Below are 16,272 nucleotides of genomic sequence, written 5' to 3' on the forward strand. Positions count from 1 at the left end.
AGTTTAAAGTGCAAAGTATCGAGAATACAAATTTAAGATACAAAGTGAAAAAATGATAAAAGTTTAAGGGTATAAAGTGAAATTAGTCCAATTAGGATTAACCCTTAAGCAAGGGCCAACGCTCATCAGATTAATGACTTCCTTGGATCTTGTTTCATTTTCCTTGTCATTTTACGCACCAAGCCTGGCAAATTTTAGTAAAAGAATTTTTTTATATGAAATTCGTTTAAACCGTTTTAGTATTTTGTTAAATAAATTTTTTCATCCTTTAGTTTTTAAATAATAACTTTATATCTCTTGAAGTATTGAAAGGTAGCCTCAAACTAGCATCTATTATCGTTCCTCTAACTTCTATGCCTTGCTACCTGATACGGATAGTACGGCGTATAACGATAATAATAATAACTACTCCTATTAATTTTTACTGCACCAATTTTAAAATTTTTTGTAATGTAAAACTTTACATCAAGATGCACCTTAAAGACATACATATTATGATCACCTAACTTGTGGTACCTCGCACATTAAAGCACCTACTTTATTATCTGTAGCCAGCTATGATCCAATGGAATTAATATAGAATCCTTTTCCACCAATTAAATGTCACAAGACTTCAAGTATGGTTAGCCTCTCACTCTCATCGACTGTGTGATTGATGCACACTGATATTTGACATATGAAAGAGAGGTCTCTCTTAGTAGTAATATTTATTTTGTAACTTTTATTGATGATTTTATCGGAAAAATTTTGTGTTTTGTTTTGAAATCTAAAGATCAGGTTTCATATGTGTTCAAAGATTTTCGTAGCTAAGTTGAGAGGGACACTAACAAATAGTTAAGTACTGAGGATCATTTGAAAACTAATGCAAGTCTCATGGGATCAAACTAGAAGTATCAATTGATTTTGATCATAGGGGAGCTGAAACAGAGCAGTGAGAGAATATTGATGAAAGTGATACTGCTACTAGGGGCGGGCAAAATTATCCGCTAACCCGAAAACCCGTCATATCCGATCCGATCCGATCCAAAAATTAGGATATCCTATTTTTATTATTTGATTGGGTCGAAAGAGGATCGGATACCCGTTAAGATGCGGGGCGGGTTAGAGTCACATAATTAAAAATCCGCGGGTACCCGATCCGCCCCGAAAATATATATTTTTTATTTTTATACACACACTATAAAATAATAAGTTAGAACTAAATAAGTAATTTTATTGAACAAATTGCATTACAAATATGAGAGACTATAGTTTATTTACAAGATTCATTTGTAAAGGCCATGATCTTATATTTTATAGAAAAAAGTTTAATTAATGTGAAACATATATATATATATTAAAAATTGTGTTACTTATTTCAAACTTTTTATTGATTTTGAATTCTTTTAATTTTTTTCCTTTATCTTATATTCTCTTCACATGCTTGTTTCTTGGTGGGAAATCTTTTTTTTAGAAAAAAAATTTATTAAATGTCAGATGAATGTGTAAAATATACAATTAAATTGGTATAAATCATTTTTTTTAAAAAAAATTGAATGATAAATGGAGCGGGGTGGGTACCAGCTAACCCGACCTTATCTCAGCGGGTACTCGATTATAGGGTACCCGCTAATATGCGGGGCGGGTAAGGGTCAGAAAATGGCTTACCCGCAAGGCGCGGGTCGGATCAGCCAAATGGTGAATGGGTTGGGTACCCGACCCGCGTCCACCCCTAACTGCTACTGACGAACTTGAGCAAGAGACGTTGTCAACTTCACCATCACCACCACAAGATGAGTCTAGAAGATCTACCAGAAAGAGGAGACATTCTAGTAGATATAATCCTAATGAGTATGTGTTGCTAATATATGGAGAGGAACTTGAGTTCTACAGTGAGGTTCTAGAGTACGAGAGAAAAGAAGATTGGTTGGAAACTATGCAAGAGGAGATAATGTCCTTACATAAGAATCACAGCTATGACCTGATGAAATTGCCTAAGAGCAAGAGAGCACTAAAAATGGAATAGATTTTTAAGTTGAGGACTCAAGAGCACAACTCACTACTAAAGTAGAAGGCAAGATTGGTTGTGAACAAATTCAGTAAGAAGGGTGATTTGAAATGCGATTGAGATGAAATTTTAACCATACAATTCTCTTGTCGAGCTCTACGCATCTACTGATTTAGATGTTGAATTTTCTCTTCATTTGGTAATACCTTTCCAAATCCACTTCTTTGACATTTATAGTTTGGGAGATGAATTTGTTATAATTTTACTTGATTGATATTGGTGATATTGTTGTTATCCGGATATTTTTGGTAAACCTGTGTGTTCCCATTACTGTGATATTGGAGATTTTTTAACTGGACTAGGTCCCATGATTTTTTCAAATTGGATTTTCTATGTTAAAAATTTTGGTGTCACGTGTCTTTTGTTTTTTTTTTTTTTTTGCATTTTATTATTATTATTGATATTATTGTTTGGTGATTTAGTTTGTTCCTATCTTAACTGATACTTGAAAAAAGTAATTTGTTCTGAATTAAATATGATATTATATGCCTGCACCAGTACCCTTTTCCATCACTATCTTGGATGTCTAGATAATATATTGACGGACGGTTGATCATCGCTATATAAACTTCAGCATTTCATTATTAATTGGTGCAGCACTTAAGTATTGGCTCAGAATTTTCTGGTATCAATCCAAAAAAAAACACACACACACACACACACATAGAGATTTTCATTCAAGTAATCCAGGAGATGTCATCTTCAACTGAAGTGGAGCAAAAAGATGATCACTTTGAAGAGCTCTTCCAGAGGTTGCAACCAAAGAAGCCTGTAGCAGGGGGCCTGGTGGCTAATTACCAAGGCGTTTGGTTTTATGCAGACTTGCTTCAAGCCACATTAACCTTTCAAAAGCACTTCAAAGCCATTGACTCTGACATTATTTTGGCCAGCATGCCGAAATCGGGAACCACATGGCTTAAAGCCCTCACCTTCAGTATTGTTAACCGCAACAATCATTCAGTCGATGACAGCCCTTTGCTCTTCTCCAACCCTCATTATCTCGTCCCTTTTCTCGAGATATATCTGTACAAGGATGGTAATATTCCCGATATAGACTCTATGCCTTGCCCACGAATCCTCGCTACTCACCTCCCTTATCAATTCCTTCCTAGCAGCATCTTGGATTGCTCCAATTGTCGAATCATCTACCTGTGCCGAAACCCTTTGGATGTGTTCACTTCGTTGTTGCAATTCTTGCTGCAAAATGGTCTTATTTCAAGCCCATCGATGTCTATTGATGTACCTTTTGAAGAGTTTTGTCAGGGCATACACCCGTATGGTCCATTTTGGGACCATTGTTTGGGATATTGGGATGCAAGCTTGAAAAACCCTCAAAAAGTGTTGTTTTTGAAGTATGAGGATCTAAAAAAGGATGTCAATAGCTCCGTGAAGAAGATAGCCGACTTTTTAGGATATCCATTTTCAGCTGAGGAACAGGAAGCCGGTTTGGTTGAAGAAATAGCAATGCTCTGCAGCTTCGAAAATCTTAAGAATTTGGACTGTAACAAGGAGGGGGAGATACACGGCGCTTTTAGAGTTAAGCATAGTTCCTTTTTCAGGAAGGCAGAAGTTGGTGATTGGGTAAATGTACTAACTCCTTCCATGGCCAACCGACTTGAAAAATTGTTTCAAGAAAAGCTTGGGGAATCCGGGTTGACGCTGGAAATCAAGAGCAAATAGATCACTATGCGTGTTTCATGTGAGATTTCTCATTAGATTGTCATGCATGTTTCATGTGGATATCTCTCTCCCCTCTTGGACTAGTTCAGCAAATCTGATCAACGGTTCAGCTCCAAAAACGAGAAAACAAAAGAGAAGACCTAATACGCTTATCTTCAACTATTTGTTGCTTATTGCTGTGTAATGGTTGTATCAGTTACTTTTCATTCAGTTGTTGTATGACTAAAATATCACATATGCGTGCACCAAAATATCTTTATCATTTTGACTGGGTTCATTCCCTTCCTTGTTTTTTTCAAGCCGAAATGATAAATATGCTCATAGAATCGTGCTCAAAATGTTTCCTGATAGTAGGACTATTCTCATTTGAAACTCCAAGAAAAAAGGACAAAAGAAAATATTTGGGACTTAAGTCACATAATGGATTTTAGTCAGGAGAACTTTTTGTAAATCCTGTTTTGTGTTGTTTTTAATCACTAACGATGAAGTGTATTGTGGTTTTGCTATTTAGAGTTTTTGTTTATCTGAACTACAAGTTTTTTTTTTTTTTTTTTTTTGGCTTTCGTGCTTTGTTGGGGTGCCTTCACAAGCTCATGAATAATCTGTTCAACCATGTTACCATATACATCAACATATGTAAGTGTTCTTGGGGATTAAACCGTTCACCATATGTTTCCAATTTTGACTTTGACTCGATTATCTCCTTTTCTTACTTTTCCAAATGCAAATGACGTCCTCACAGAATTGTAGCTCAAAATTTTGTGTCATAATGGTAAACATCTCATAATGGTGTGTGTGATAATGGTACAGTCGGTTATCTCTCTTTCTTACTCTTTTTTTTTTTTTTTTTGGTGATAGGCTCTCTTTCTTAGTTCTATCAATTAATTTAATGAAAAGGTAGTGCTTTATATCAGTTTGCGCGTACATTGCTTTTGTTTGGGAGGCAAGTTTTTTTTGGCCTATTCTTAATACACAAAATTTTTTTATAACTTTGTCTCTAATAACTTTCTAAAACACACTACGGTTTTTCAAAATATACACCCCAAAAAGTCAAAAATACACAAAGTTTTTTCTTTCTTTTCTCTTTTCTTTTTCTTCCTACGTCGTTTCAACCCACCAATATCGACTGGCGTTCCGTGGCGGAGCTAGAAAAAAGTCTTAGTGGAGGCAAAAATAACACTAAAATTTTTTATCTACTCTTTTTCTAGTTTCTTAAGCAAAAATAAATAAATAAATTCACCAACAAGTACAAATTATACATATATTCCCTTAAAAACATAAAAAGACAAACTCAAAATTATTAATGTAATAATAATTTTATTTCAAAAACAAACTAAACTATTTACAATTGCTCACGACAAGTTTTCATATTTTGATAACGGTTTATAACTTTCTCATTTTGAACTTCACAAAGTATATTTTTCTCAATATAAGTAACTAAACTAAATTTTGTGACTCATTTTTTCACATCTTTTCTAAAAAACCTCTGGGGCACATTTAAAATTATATCAAAATTGTATAAGTATTATAGAAATTTAAGAGTGCAGTGGGGGCCGTGCCCCCACCTTCAATCCGCCCCTGCTGGCGTTCCGCAAGCACCCTTCTTCCCTCTTCCCTCCCTACAACACCATTTTTTTCTCTCTCCCTCTCTCTAGTCCTCCCACTTTCCCCTCCTTTCTCCCACCTTCACTCCTCCTATCTTCTCCTTTCCCCCCTCCTTCTCTTCCCCCTCTCCCTCACCTCACCCCTATTTCTCACAAATTCATAGATACTGTGATTTTTGTCACCGACACAATCTAAATGTCTAAACTTTTAATAAATTGAGAGATTATTCACCCTTTTAGATTTTAAGGGAAAATATTATCTAAAATTTAATGATAAACTTAAGTTGAAATTGAGAGGTTTATTTATGTTAGAAGGCTATTAATGATTTGCAGACTTCTATGACTCTTAAAATTACAGTGTATGTAATATTTCGATACATAAATATGCCCTAACTCTTGATACCTCAGCCAAATTACACAAACAATGACGACACAGATAAGTTAAAAATAAAGACTTAATATAGAATGTTATTATATTTAAAACACTTCAACTTTTATCTCTGGTCAACTAATTCGTTTCACAATGACTTTTCTTCACTAACCAAATGCCACGAGAAATATCCATCTTTTATCACAAGGATAGTCTTTTGCATAATTAGAATCTTGAAAAATCACATAATTTTCAATCCATCCTTAGCATTATTATGGGATCATGTAATTCTAATGCTCGACTCAAACTCGATTAATAGAGCTGTGAAGCTAGTACCACCCATTTGTTGGATTTTTTTTGCTTTGGCACTATTATTAGTTATCCATAAAACTCTATAATGGTGTGTTCCATAGCGAGATAGACACATCCTAGATTACAATTTTTTTAATTTTGATTAAAAGATATTTTCACGAGCACTTCAGGTTTTTTGTCTCTTTTTTCTGAGTTATAGTCCGGCAAATAGCTTCCAAATTCGATTAATTTTCATATGGACTAACCAACGTAGTTCCTTTTCATTTTTCTTGTTCCTTTTTTTTTTGGGAGAAAGGGGGGGTGAGTGTTTGGAAGACTGGCCCATATTTAGACTGACACATTATTAATGGTGTCCAGATGTATTTTTTTTTTCTGGCAACGATAGATGTTGTATAACTTACAACACCTAGTCTAAGGGAAGGGGCAGGGGGATGGTCAACTAAGACCAGCCACATATTGTGGCCAAATTGTGGGAGGCAGGGGTTGATCCCCTAACCTTCAGCATCACCATTATGGTGATGACCACTGGACCAAATGGCCAGTGGCAATGGTGTCCAGATGTATAGGTAGCTCAATAATTGACAAAGCAACTGAATGCAAGTCACTTTCTCTTGTCTGCAACAAAGTCGGCAATAAATAATCCTTAAAAAACAGTAAGGATGATTGACAAAAAAGAAACAAAAAAAGTGGCTATAAATAATAAATATTGTAGCAGTAACAAGTTTAATTTGATTCAGAGTTTTAGATGATTGAGACATAGGGATGGTAATGAGGCAGGTGGCTCTGTTTTTAAACTCGGATCGGACCGGCCGATCCGACTAGTCGAATCGGGAATGTGCCAATTGTTCGGTCTGAGTTAATCCTAAAAATTGGAAAATAAAAAATTCTGTCAAATCAGGTCAAAAATCGAGTTTGATTGGAAAATATGAACCCAGTCTCTTTTTTTTTTTTGAAAGGTCAAAATATTTTTAATATTATGTTTTGACCCCTAAGTTATTAAAAATTATTAATATACTTCAAATATTTCATACTTTATAAATGTTGTCTTAAAGTTTGGTGTTATTTTTCAATTAAATCCATAATTTTAATTCTAAACTTGTTAATGCTCATTAAATAATATAAAAAGCTACTTGATTGTTCTAATTTATTTGTATTTTCCTATTAAATATATTTGAGACATCAAATATATATAAATATACCTTTATTAATATTAACATGTTATTAGGTATTTTATGTGAAGGCCCCCCACTTCTCCCAAGGGCAAACCCAAGGGTATTCGCGGGACGCCTGTCCAACTCTCGCCAGGACTCAAGACAATTCGAATCGAACTTAACGATACATACCAAAATACTACAAGTCAAAATAAAGAAAAGTCACTTCCTTAACTAAATATTCAAATCTTACATCATGTTCACAAAAGGATACATCGAGTCCCAAAATACAACCATTAAAAGTCAACTACACATTTACAGCCCAGATTCCAATCAAAAGTATAATCTAGTCGGCTTTTCCAAAATCTTCCAATCCAACCTGTTAAGGAAAACAAACTAATGGGATGAGCCAATACTTAGTGAGGCCAGGAAACACACATGCAAACATATAATCCAAGTAGCCACAAATTACATAGTAAGTAAAGTTATAAAGTTCGAATAATTCACATTTCGAATAGGAAAAATAAACAGAAACAATTCAAGGATACTGTAGCTCTCAGGAGCTAAATTCCACGTAGTCGAGTCGAAGTCTTGATCACATTTCACGTTGACACTCTGTCAACCACATAAGTATCAAATCCATAGATACACCACTTTTCTTCGAATCCCGTCACCGTTACACCCCTTACTGGGCCCGCTCATCAAAGTTTTTTATAATACTCGAGTATATCATGGCAATATTGCACGAGTAATGCCAAGCAAGATCTCTCCAATAGATCATGCTCTACGAATATCTCATGGTTGGCTAAGCTTATCGACCAAGCCCATGCTGGCTCGATTCGCAAAGTTAACCAACGAGTTTGGGCGTCCCCCGAATACGAATACGAATACGAATATAAATACGAATACGAATATAAGTCAACGAGCAACGCTCAAATCGACGATTCCAAATAGGAATCACAAATACGGATCACATATACGAATCAAAACAAATACGAATCACATCCACATTACCATGTACAAGTCGGATATGAATTCATATAGCAAAATTCGAATATAATTTCATTTGAAAGAGCACGAGTGCGGTAAAGTACACTCTCGTCTCAAAATTTCAAATTTTCATAACGGATAAGAAACAGATAACCACTTAATATCAAATTCATGCACTTGACACTCACCAATCGAAACAAGGGAGTAAGTGCGTAAACGAGCCTTTAGGTGTTCCCCTCGAGATCCTCTTGTAGGTCTCCTTGAGCACCTGAGCAAATAGTAATTGTCTATTACACACTATCGCTTAAAACCCCTAATTATCGAGGAAGATTGCACACTTGTACAATCTAAAAAAATTTCACGAAAATGAGCCTTAATTACTCGTAAATCGAGGCTAAAAAATGAGGTTTTAAAATACAAGTGAAATCTGATTTTCATCTTTGAAATCAAGTGTAAAACGGTTTAGCAATATCGAAGGAAAATAGAGAGTTCGCAACCCTCAATTTCCTTTAAGTTCGGAAATTTCAGATTTGTCACCCATATTTTGAAAAATCGTATCTCATTCTCTACAATTCCAAAGTTGAAAAACTTAGTGCCATTGGAAACTACTTCCAAATTACTAAAAGTTCCTAGAAGACACTTTTCCATGATTCTAATTGGAAAATATTCGAAATTTAGCCCAAAATTGCTGTTTTAGAAAGTCAAGACAGATTTGGGTTGATTTTTGACAAAGTTTGAAAATTCGGCAAAATTCATACAATTAAAGCTAGCCTCTGAAATTTGGAACTCTATTAGAGTTGTAATCCAGGTTTAAAACAAAATAAGTGGAATGAGAATTGAAGTTTCGAGCACCAAGATATGGTAGCTCAAAGTTACCCAAATTTCCTTGTTAAACAAGGGTTTTCCAAAATCACGTCACGAACTTTGGAACTTTAGTTGAGCAATGAAACGGCCTCGGAATAATACCAAAATTAGCAGTATAATACTACCATATAAGGGTTGTTCCTCTACCAAATTTCATGGAGAAATAAGCACAGAAAGTGGGTTAACAAAACCGTTGAAATCACAAGAAATTCTAAGGCTAAGTTGCCTTTGAACTTCCGTTTTGTCGTTTCCAAACATTTGGTCAAGGAACATCTCAAACATGGTTCATTCCATTAGAAAATGTCCAAAATATTTTCAAGGTACATTCGATAGATGATTTACAATAAGAAACTTTGGATAACAAGTCCCAAACCGTAGTTAGTTTCAAATCTGTCCAAAACACTGTTTTCGTTCACAAAGTCAGTTTTGAATTTCAATCATAAATCACTCAATTCAACTTGGAATTGAGAATGGTTGGCGGCGTTAGAAAATAGACTCATAAGGCTATATTTTCTCAGAAGAAACTATTTTCAAAATCTATCCATAACAAGCTCATACGTGAGCATCAAATCACAGTTCATAATCTGCCTCCCAGTGACAAACGAAACAGGACAGCAATTTTTAAACGAATGGTTTGGCTCACTCGAGAGGAACCAGAATGTGTCTTTTATACCAAATGAAAGCTGGGAATGTCTAGTTTCCATTTCCACAAACGGCACTCAAATCTGACATCGGAGAGATGAATTATAGCCGAAACAAGATGACTGTCTGTTAGTGACGGGAATCATTTTCCAGTTTTCAAAACTTTGGAAATCACTTCATTTAACCAACTAAATCATATTATTTTTCCATGAAACTTTTTACACAATCAGTATAACATGTAAAAAACATAAACAAGCCATTAGAACCTCAAAATCTTGCACAAAAGTGGTTGAACAAACCAGGGGCAAAATGGTCACTTTTTCCCTTTGCACCTCATTTGAGTTTCCATCAATAACCCAACATTAATCCACCAATATAAGCACTAAACCAACATTACTTTCATCATCAATCACCAAATCAGTCCATATACCCAAGGTGGGAGTTTATAGAGCCCACACGACCAATTTTCCATCACAAACAAGCTACCCATAAACATGTAAGGGCTTAAACGTGCATTACTACTTCCATGAAGCAAGATTTGGAGAGTTGATCGGGCTCACCTTCTTAGATGCACAAGGACAGAATTTTCGGTCCCCTCTTGGTCCAAGAAATTCGTGAAAACAGCCCCTCCTTCTTAGCTAGATACAAACTCCAAGGGTTAAGCTAGTGTAGTTCAATTTTTGTGTGATTTGGTGATGTTTTGTGCAAGAAATGAAGCGGAAAAATTTGGAAGCTTGGAGTTGTTCTTCCTTCCTCCTTGGCCGCTGGAATGAGAGAGGGAAATGAGAGTGTTTGGCCGGCACTTGAGGTGAGAAGAGAAGGGTTTTGATCTGGTGTGATGCTCCCTTGAGAAGCCTAAGAATGTGTGGCCCAAAATGCTCCAAAAGTCAACTAAGGAGAGTGCGTGTACGCGCGAGTTTCGTGCTCATTTCCTCTTGGATTTGTTTCACTTGTGCATTAAACCTTTAATGCACTTATATTCATACTATTATTATTCACTCTTAATAGTCAAAAAATAAAGCCCTTAAGTCCCTTAATTGATCGCTCGCGTAAAAACGCGTACTTCCAATTATACGCGATAGAGCGAAATTTCTAAGAAATTCTTATAACGATAGTATTACTAACTAATAATTGAGCACTTAAGCATAAAAATACCTATTTTGAAACTAATATACAAGTCTCCAATTTTTCAAACTTTTTGTATCTTCAATTCAATTATTTACTCCAATCACGTATTCACTATTCTCACTTTACGAGTTTTCAAAAATTAAATTTTGAAACAAATCACTTTAAAAATATAATTAAGCTATAGAATCATGTAATTAGGTCTAAATAGACTAGAAAATAATATTCAGAACAAATGGGCAATTAAATATTTAAATAAGCTCGAAATGGAATTTAAAATAATAAATTTTACTAGTCCTCACATGAGTCGAGTTTTAACTCCTCAAATCTCAAATTAACTTTTCTTAATCTACTATTGCTCATTCTTACTTCTCCAAAATTAATATACTCTCGATTCAAATATAGTCTCGAAAAACGTGTACTCGTTGTTCCGAACTAAACGAGTTTTCAAAAAGTAAATTTTCTAACAAAACGTTTTAAAAACATAAGAGAGGTGTTTTTTCATATAAATGGATTTTAAGTAGTCGAATTAAATAATTCGGAGAAATTGAGTAAATAATACTTAAATAAACCAGTAATATATGACAAAAATAAGAAAATTTTCGGATCCTCACATTTTACATATAATATTTTAATTTTTAAATAATTTTTATTTATGACATCATCCGATTCAATCCCAATAGAATCTGGTTGAACCCATTAACCCCTAACCTCTGAGCTCGATCGAGTCGATATTCAGTCCAGTTCTGAAAACATAGGCTACAGGCACCCATCTCGCTGGGGGCTAATGGAGCAAGGGGATGGAGCACCCCACTTAGAAATGGGGCGGGGGGGCGGGGACATGCTCCCTCGCTCCGCCACCTCGCCCTGCCACCCACTAAAAAAAATAAATGTATAAATAAATATATATGTATATAATCATATATATAATATTTAATTTAATTAGTTACAAACTTATGATGATGATATTATTAGTTATATGTATTATATAATGCATATTAGTATATATAATATAATTGATATTATTAATTATACTAATAATTATATATGTCTACTAATAGAAATTATTAATTAATTATACTAAATTTACTAATACATTTATACTAAATTCTTAATTACACTTAATACAATAACACTTTTTTCTCAAAAAAAAAAATACACAAGTACAATAATGAATTAGTGATTGTATTTGCGCTAAAAGTGAAAACTTGACTACTTTAGTTATATTTATTCCATTATTGTATTCAAATAGCTTTTGTTTGATTGTTTTTATAAGTTTAAATTGTGAAATTACAATAAATAACAACTTGATGATATGTTAATATTTTAATATTTTAATATTTATTTGCTAAAATTTGACTATAATAAAATTATATAATAAATTTTTATTAGTTTCGCAAATGTCCCTGCAAGAGAAGCAGGGCGGGGCCGGGAAGGGGCTTGGTGAGATTTCCGAGAACGACAAATAAATTTATTCTGATTCTAGGATTGATCCAACCATCAATGTACATAACAATTGAGTTTTGCTATAAAATCATTAATCCAGAGTTCAAAAAAGTAACCAAACATTGGATTACGCTTTGCTTGCAACCTTACTCCATTCCTTTCTTTTATAAAAAGGTCCAACTTTATTTCATTTGATTGTCCGTGATCCCAAGATTTTCAAAAAGTAGGATTATATGTAGAAATTCGAAGGCGAAGCTGATATTGGTCTGTTTGGTTAGCTTGATTTGTTTAAAAAAAAAAAGTCAAATATTTGTCAACTTGTATCATAAACATAATTTTCAATCACATTTTTACCTTACACACATCATACTATAAAAAGTGTTATAGAGTGTTATTCCAAATAATCTCTTGTCCAAACACATTATTTGTTGTGGGATGAGGAACGGATGAGATAATTGATATTATGATTTTTTTTAAAAGTTATTTTGCTAAATTGAATTCTAATTAAAGGTTAATATTCTAAGCACTTTTAAAATGTTCGAAAATGTACTCATTTGTTTCATTTGTTTTTTTCTCTTCTTATGATCTGTTAATATATGTTACATAATACTAGTAAATAATAAACAAAGAAAATAAAAAATAAAAATTCTTTTATTTTATTTTTTTTATTTTGTCGACACGGTAGTTTGTTCTATTCTATATCTACACCTACTCTACTAAGAGGGAAGAGATGGATTCAAATGGGTCAAGAGAGAATCTGAAGGGAACTGTGAAATTTTCAAAAAATACTAAAGGTGAATGCAAATCAAGAAATTCAATCCCAAATCTCTTGACCTGCACCAAGAAGAGCCTTAAAACTCTTTCGGCAGCCAACGACTTTAAAGCAAAGGTGGTTGGTTCTTTTACGCTGTAGTACTTGGTAAGTGCCTGATCTGTTGCACAGTGAGAAATGGACCACGTTCCCAAGTCAGCGACTGAGAACTGAAAACTGAGAAGTAGCTACGCAGGCTTGAAGTTTTAACAAATTGAGTCAACAAAGAGCAGTAATTGTTTTATTGCCCTTGCTGCTTTTATTCCTTGTCGTTGTCCCAACAAAGAGGAAATAAAAAAAAAGAAGAAGATACTGATCACTTGAATCCGAATCTGCGAATCCCAGAACGTACTTGAGCACAACAATACCATCTGCATCTTCTTCTCTCCATCCTTGCATCGGTTATTAGTAAGTTAATCTATCCCTTTTTGTTTATCAACATTTGGAGGAATTATGCTTAGAATTGCTTTTGAGAAGACTTAATTCAATTGATATATAACCAAGAGATCAATAAATCGCATTGAATCCGAAATTTTTTGGGTTTTTGACATCAAACCATTCGATCATCCAACCATCAATTTACCCCAGTTGAAGTATTCAATCTGCCGTGTCTGTTTCATTGTTACATTTCTTGCATTTCAGTTTCTTGGTCGTAGGATATATGGTTGTTGGCCAAAAGAGAAAAAAGGAAGAATCTTTTTCTGCTTTTCATTTTGGATGTGATATTGGGTTTTTGATGTAAACTTTATTGTTTCTGCCTTATTATTTTATGAAATAGAATTAGCTGATTTTAACATGAATGATATTTGAGCAGGATTGCTTCTGCTCCTGGAAAGGTTTTGATGACTGGAGGTTATCTAATTTTGGAGAGGCCTAATGCAGGGATTGTCCTGAGCACAAATGCACGATTTTATGCCATAGTGAAGCCACTTTATGAGGAAATCAAACCTGAGAGTTGGGCTTGGGTGAGTCTTTTTTTTTTTTTCATATTGTGAACTTTTCTTTCAGTAATAAGTATTTTCCACTTCATTCTTTATTATGCAAGTCATAAGTTTGAATACTATTTGTCCGAAGTTTACTCCCTGAGAAGAATGCTTGGTTCAGTAGAGGATAAAGAAACCCATATTATTTAAGAAAGTTAGAAGCCCTATGAAGTAATTAATTTGGTGCCATTTGATAACCAAATGATAAAAGGACTATGTCTTATATTAGGATGGGCTTTAACGAGGTTACTTGAATTGATCTTTTATTTGAAGCAGGCATGTTTTACCTAAGTTTCTTCATTCTTAATCAACCTCTCTCTAGTATGTAACTGTATGAAGTGTCTTTTTTCTCTACCTATGTATCTTTAACCATAATCAATTTATTTCGCAGAATTTGAATAGAGTTTGTTCTTATTAACTTTTAGGCATGGACAGATGTAAAATTAACTTCTCCACAGATGTCGAGAGAAACTATATACAAATTGTCCCTCAAACATTTAACTCTTCAGCCTGTGTCTTCAAGGTAAGTCTATCTGTTTTCACGCCTTACGTTGGTCGAACTATATCTGCTGATGTCTTTCCATTTAACTTCAATCATTTTTGTTTGCAATTTTACAATTAGATATATGTATGCTTTTGTGGAATTCTGGATTGGATTCGTGTTTTAAAAACCACATGCAAAGGATTCATGTATTAAATGGAATTCACTGGAGTAATGCCTTATGTTGTTGGCTTAATAGCAGTGCCTCAAGAAACCCCTTTGTAGAACATGCGGTCCAATATGCAGTGGCAGCAGCTCATGCAAAATTTGGCAAAGACAAGACAGATGCATTACAAAAGATACTTTTGCAAGGTAATGTCTGACATTTCACTCTTCATATTTGTTCGTTAAGCTGAATGAATATAAATGAATCCAAGTTGCTGATGGATTAGTCATGCAGGTCTTGATATTACGATTCTAGGATGCAATGAGTTTTATTCATATAGGAATCAGGTATTTCACGTTTCCTGTCATGTATCTTCAAGCCGTGACAGCTTAGTGGTGTTTAGTGATCATTTCCTTCTTGTCCCTCTTAACACAATGGCTGTCTCTAAATTAGTGGTTGACTTGAATCATATCTATGCACCAAAAAGCAATTTGCTAGTTGTTCGAGTGCCAGGTTTCATAATAATAAAAGCTTACTCAGTTTGACTCTTGCAATTGATGTTCTCTTAGCTTCCTTCGGCACAATCATCTATTACTTATATCATTGTGAGGTTCCTGTTCATGTTTAGCAAAGATTTGTAGTTCAATATCTTCTTGAGGTAGTCATGCTTTCCAGTTAACTAACCAATATAAGAATGGATTTTGTTATTTGGATCTTATTGTTTCGTATATGTCACTGTATACTTTCATAATTGAATGAAACTTTTCTAAGATCAACTTATATATGTGAGATTCTGAAGTGGAACTTTCCCTTGCAGATTGAGAAACGACTACAAAAAACTAAATTAGATCAGTCTTTTATATTAGGAAATTTTAGATATTTGAAGCTGCTGACTCTATCTAATTGAAGAAAAATGATGTACTTACTAGATTTACCAGACCCACTGATTTTAGGAACTCGTGTTAGCAAAATTTATTTTCTTTAGAACATTGATGTATACTTGTGAATTTGAATCAACCTCTGTTTCCACATAGGACTTGATAAAGTTTTTTTTTTGGCTTTCGTGCTTTGTTGGGGTGCCTTCACAAGCTCATGAATAATCTGTTCAACCATGTTACCATATACATCAACATATGTAAGTGTTCTTGGGGATTAAACCGTTCACCATATGTTTCCAATTTTGACTTTGACTCGATTATCTCCTTTTCTTACTTTTCCAAATGGAAATGACGTCCTCACAGAATTGTAGCTCAAAATTTTGTGTCATAATGGTAAACATCTCATTGGAATAGAAAAACTGAAATTTGGGAATTAACTATGGTGTGTGTGATAATGGTACAGTCGGTTATCTCTCTTTCTTACTCTTTTTTTTTTTTTTTTGATAGGCTCTCTTTCTTAGTTCTATCAATTAATTTAATGAAAAGGTAGTGCTTTATATCAGTTTGCGCGTACATTGCTTTTGTTTGGGAGGCAAGTTTTTTTGGCCTATTTTTAATACACACAATTTTTTTATAACTTTGTCTCTAATAACTTTCTAAAATACTCTACGATTTTTCAAAATATACACCCCAAAAAGTCAAAAATACACAAAGTTTTTTCT

The 16,272-nt window shown here is 34.0% G+C and overlaps 2 protein-coding genes and 1 long non-coding RNA gene across 3 annotated transcripts; 2 read left to right on the plus strand and 1 right to left on the minus strand.

The window, feature by feature from the left end:
- The first annotated feature begins 2,740 nt into the window (after positions 1-2,740).
- LOC140013797 (cytosolic sulfotransferase 15-like) lies at positions 2,741-3,727 on the plus strand. The gene has a single exon (XM_072063916.1). It carries the CDS (start codon positions 2,741-2,743, stop codon positions 3,725-3,727), a length of 987 nt encoding a protein of 328 aa, XP_071920017.1.
- A 3,649-nt stretch (positions 3,728-7,376) lies between these two features.
- Positions 7,377-10,416, minus strand: LOC140013249 (uncharacterized). The gene is made up of 3 exons (XR_011820327.1): positions 10,221-10,416; positions 8,343-8,422; positions 7,377-7,543 (listed from the first exon to the last, which is right to left on the minus strand). It is a non-coding gene; the product is annotated as an uncharacterized lncRNA (long non-coding RNA).
- Positions 10,417-13,180: 2,764 nt separating this feature from the next.
- Positions 13,181-15,703, plus strand: LOC140013798 (phosphomevalonate kinase, peroxisomal-like). The gene is made up of 5 exons (XM_072063918.1): positions 13,181-13,197; positions 13,854-14,007; positions 14,451-14,548; positions 14,769-14,878; positions 14,967-15,703. Exons 1-5 carry the CDS (start codon positions 13,181-13,183, stop codon positions 15,215-15,217), a joined length of 630 nt encoding a protein of 209 aa, XP_071920019.1. The 3' UTR covers positions 15,218-15,703.
- Positions 15,704-16,272: the final 569 nt, after the last annotated feature.

This window comes from Coffea arabica, chromosome 8c, assembly GCF_036785885.1.
Source record: "Coffea arabica cultivar ET-39 chromosome 8c, Coffea Arabica ET-39 HiFi, whole genome shotgun sequence".
Taxonomy (NCBI): Eukaryota; Viridiplantae; Streptophyta; class Magnoliopsida; order Gentianales; family Rubiaceae; genus Coffea; species Coffea arabica.

What these genes read in the sequence shown, in the direction of transcription:
- LOC140013798 (XM_072063918.1), top strand. An exon ending in CTTCAGCCTGTGTCTTCAAG is followed by an intron (nt 14,549 to 14,768) that starts GTAAGTCTATCT and finishes GCTTAATAGCAG; the next exon opens with TGCCTCAAGAAACCCCTTTG. An exon ending in ACAAAAGATACTTTTGCAAG is followed by an intron (nt 14,879 to 14,966) that starts GTAATGTCTGAC and finishes TTAGTCATGCAG; the next exon opens with GTCTTGATATTACGATTCTA.
- LOC140013797 (XM_072063916.1), top strand. Translation starts at nt 2,741, where the DNA reads ATGTCATCTTCAACTGAAGTGGAGCAAAAAGATGATCACTTTGAAGAG.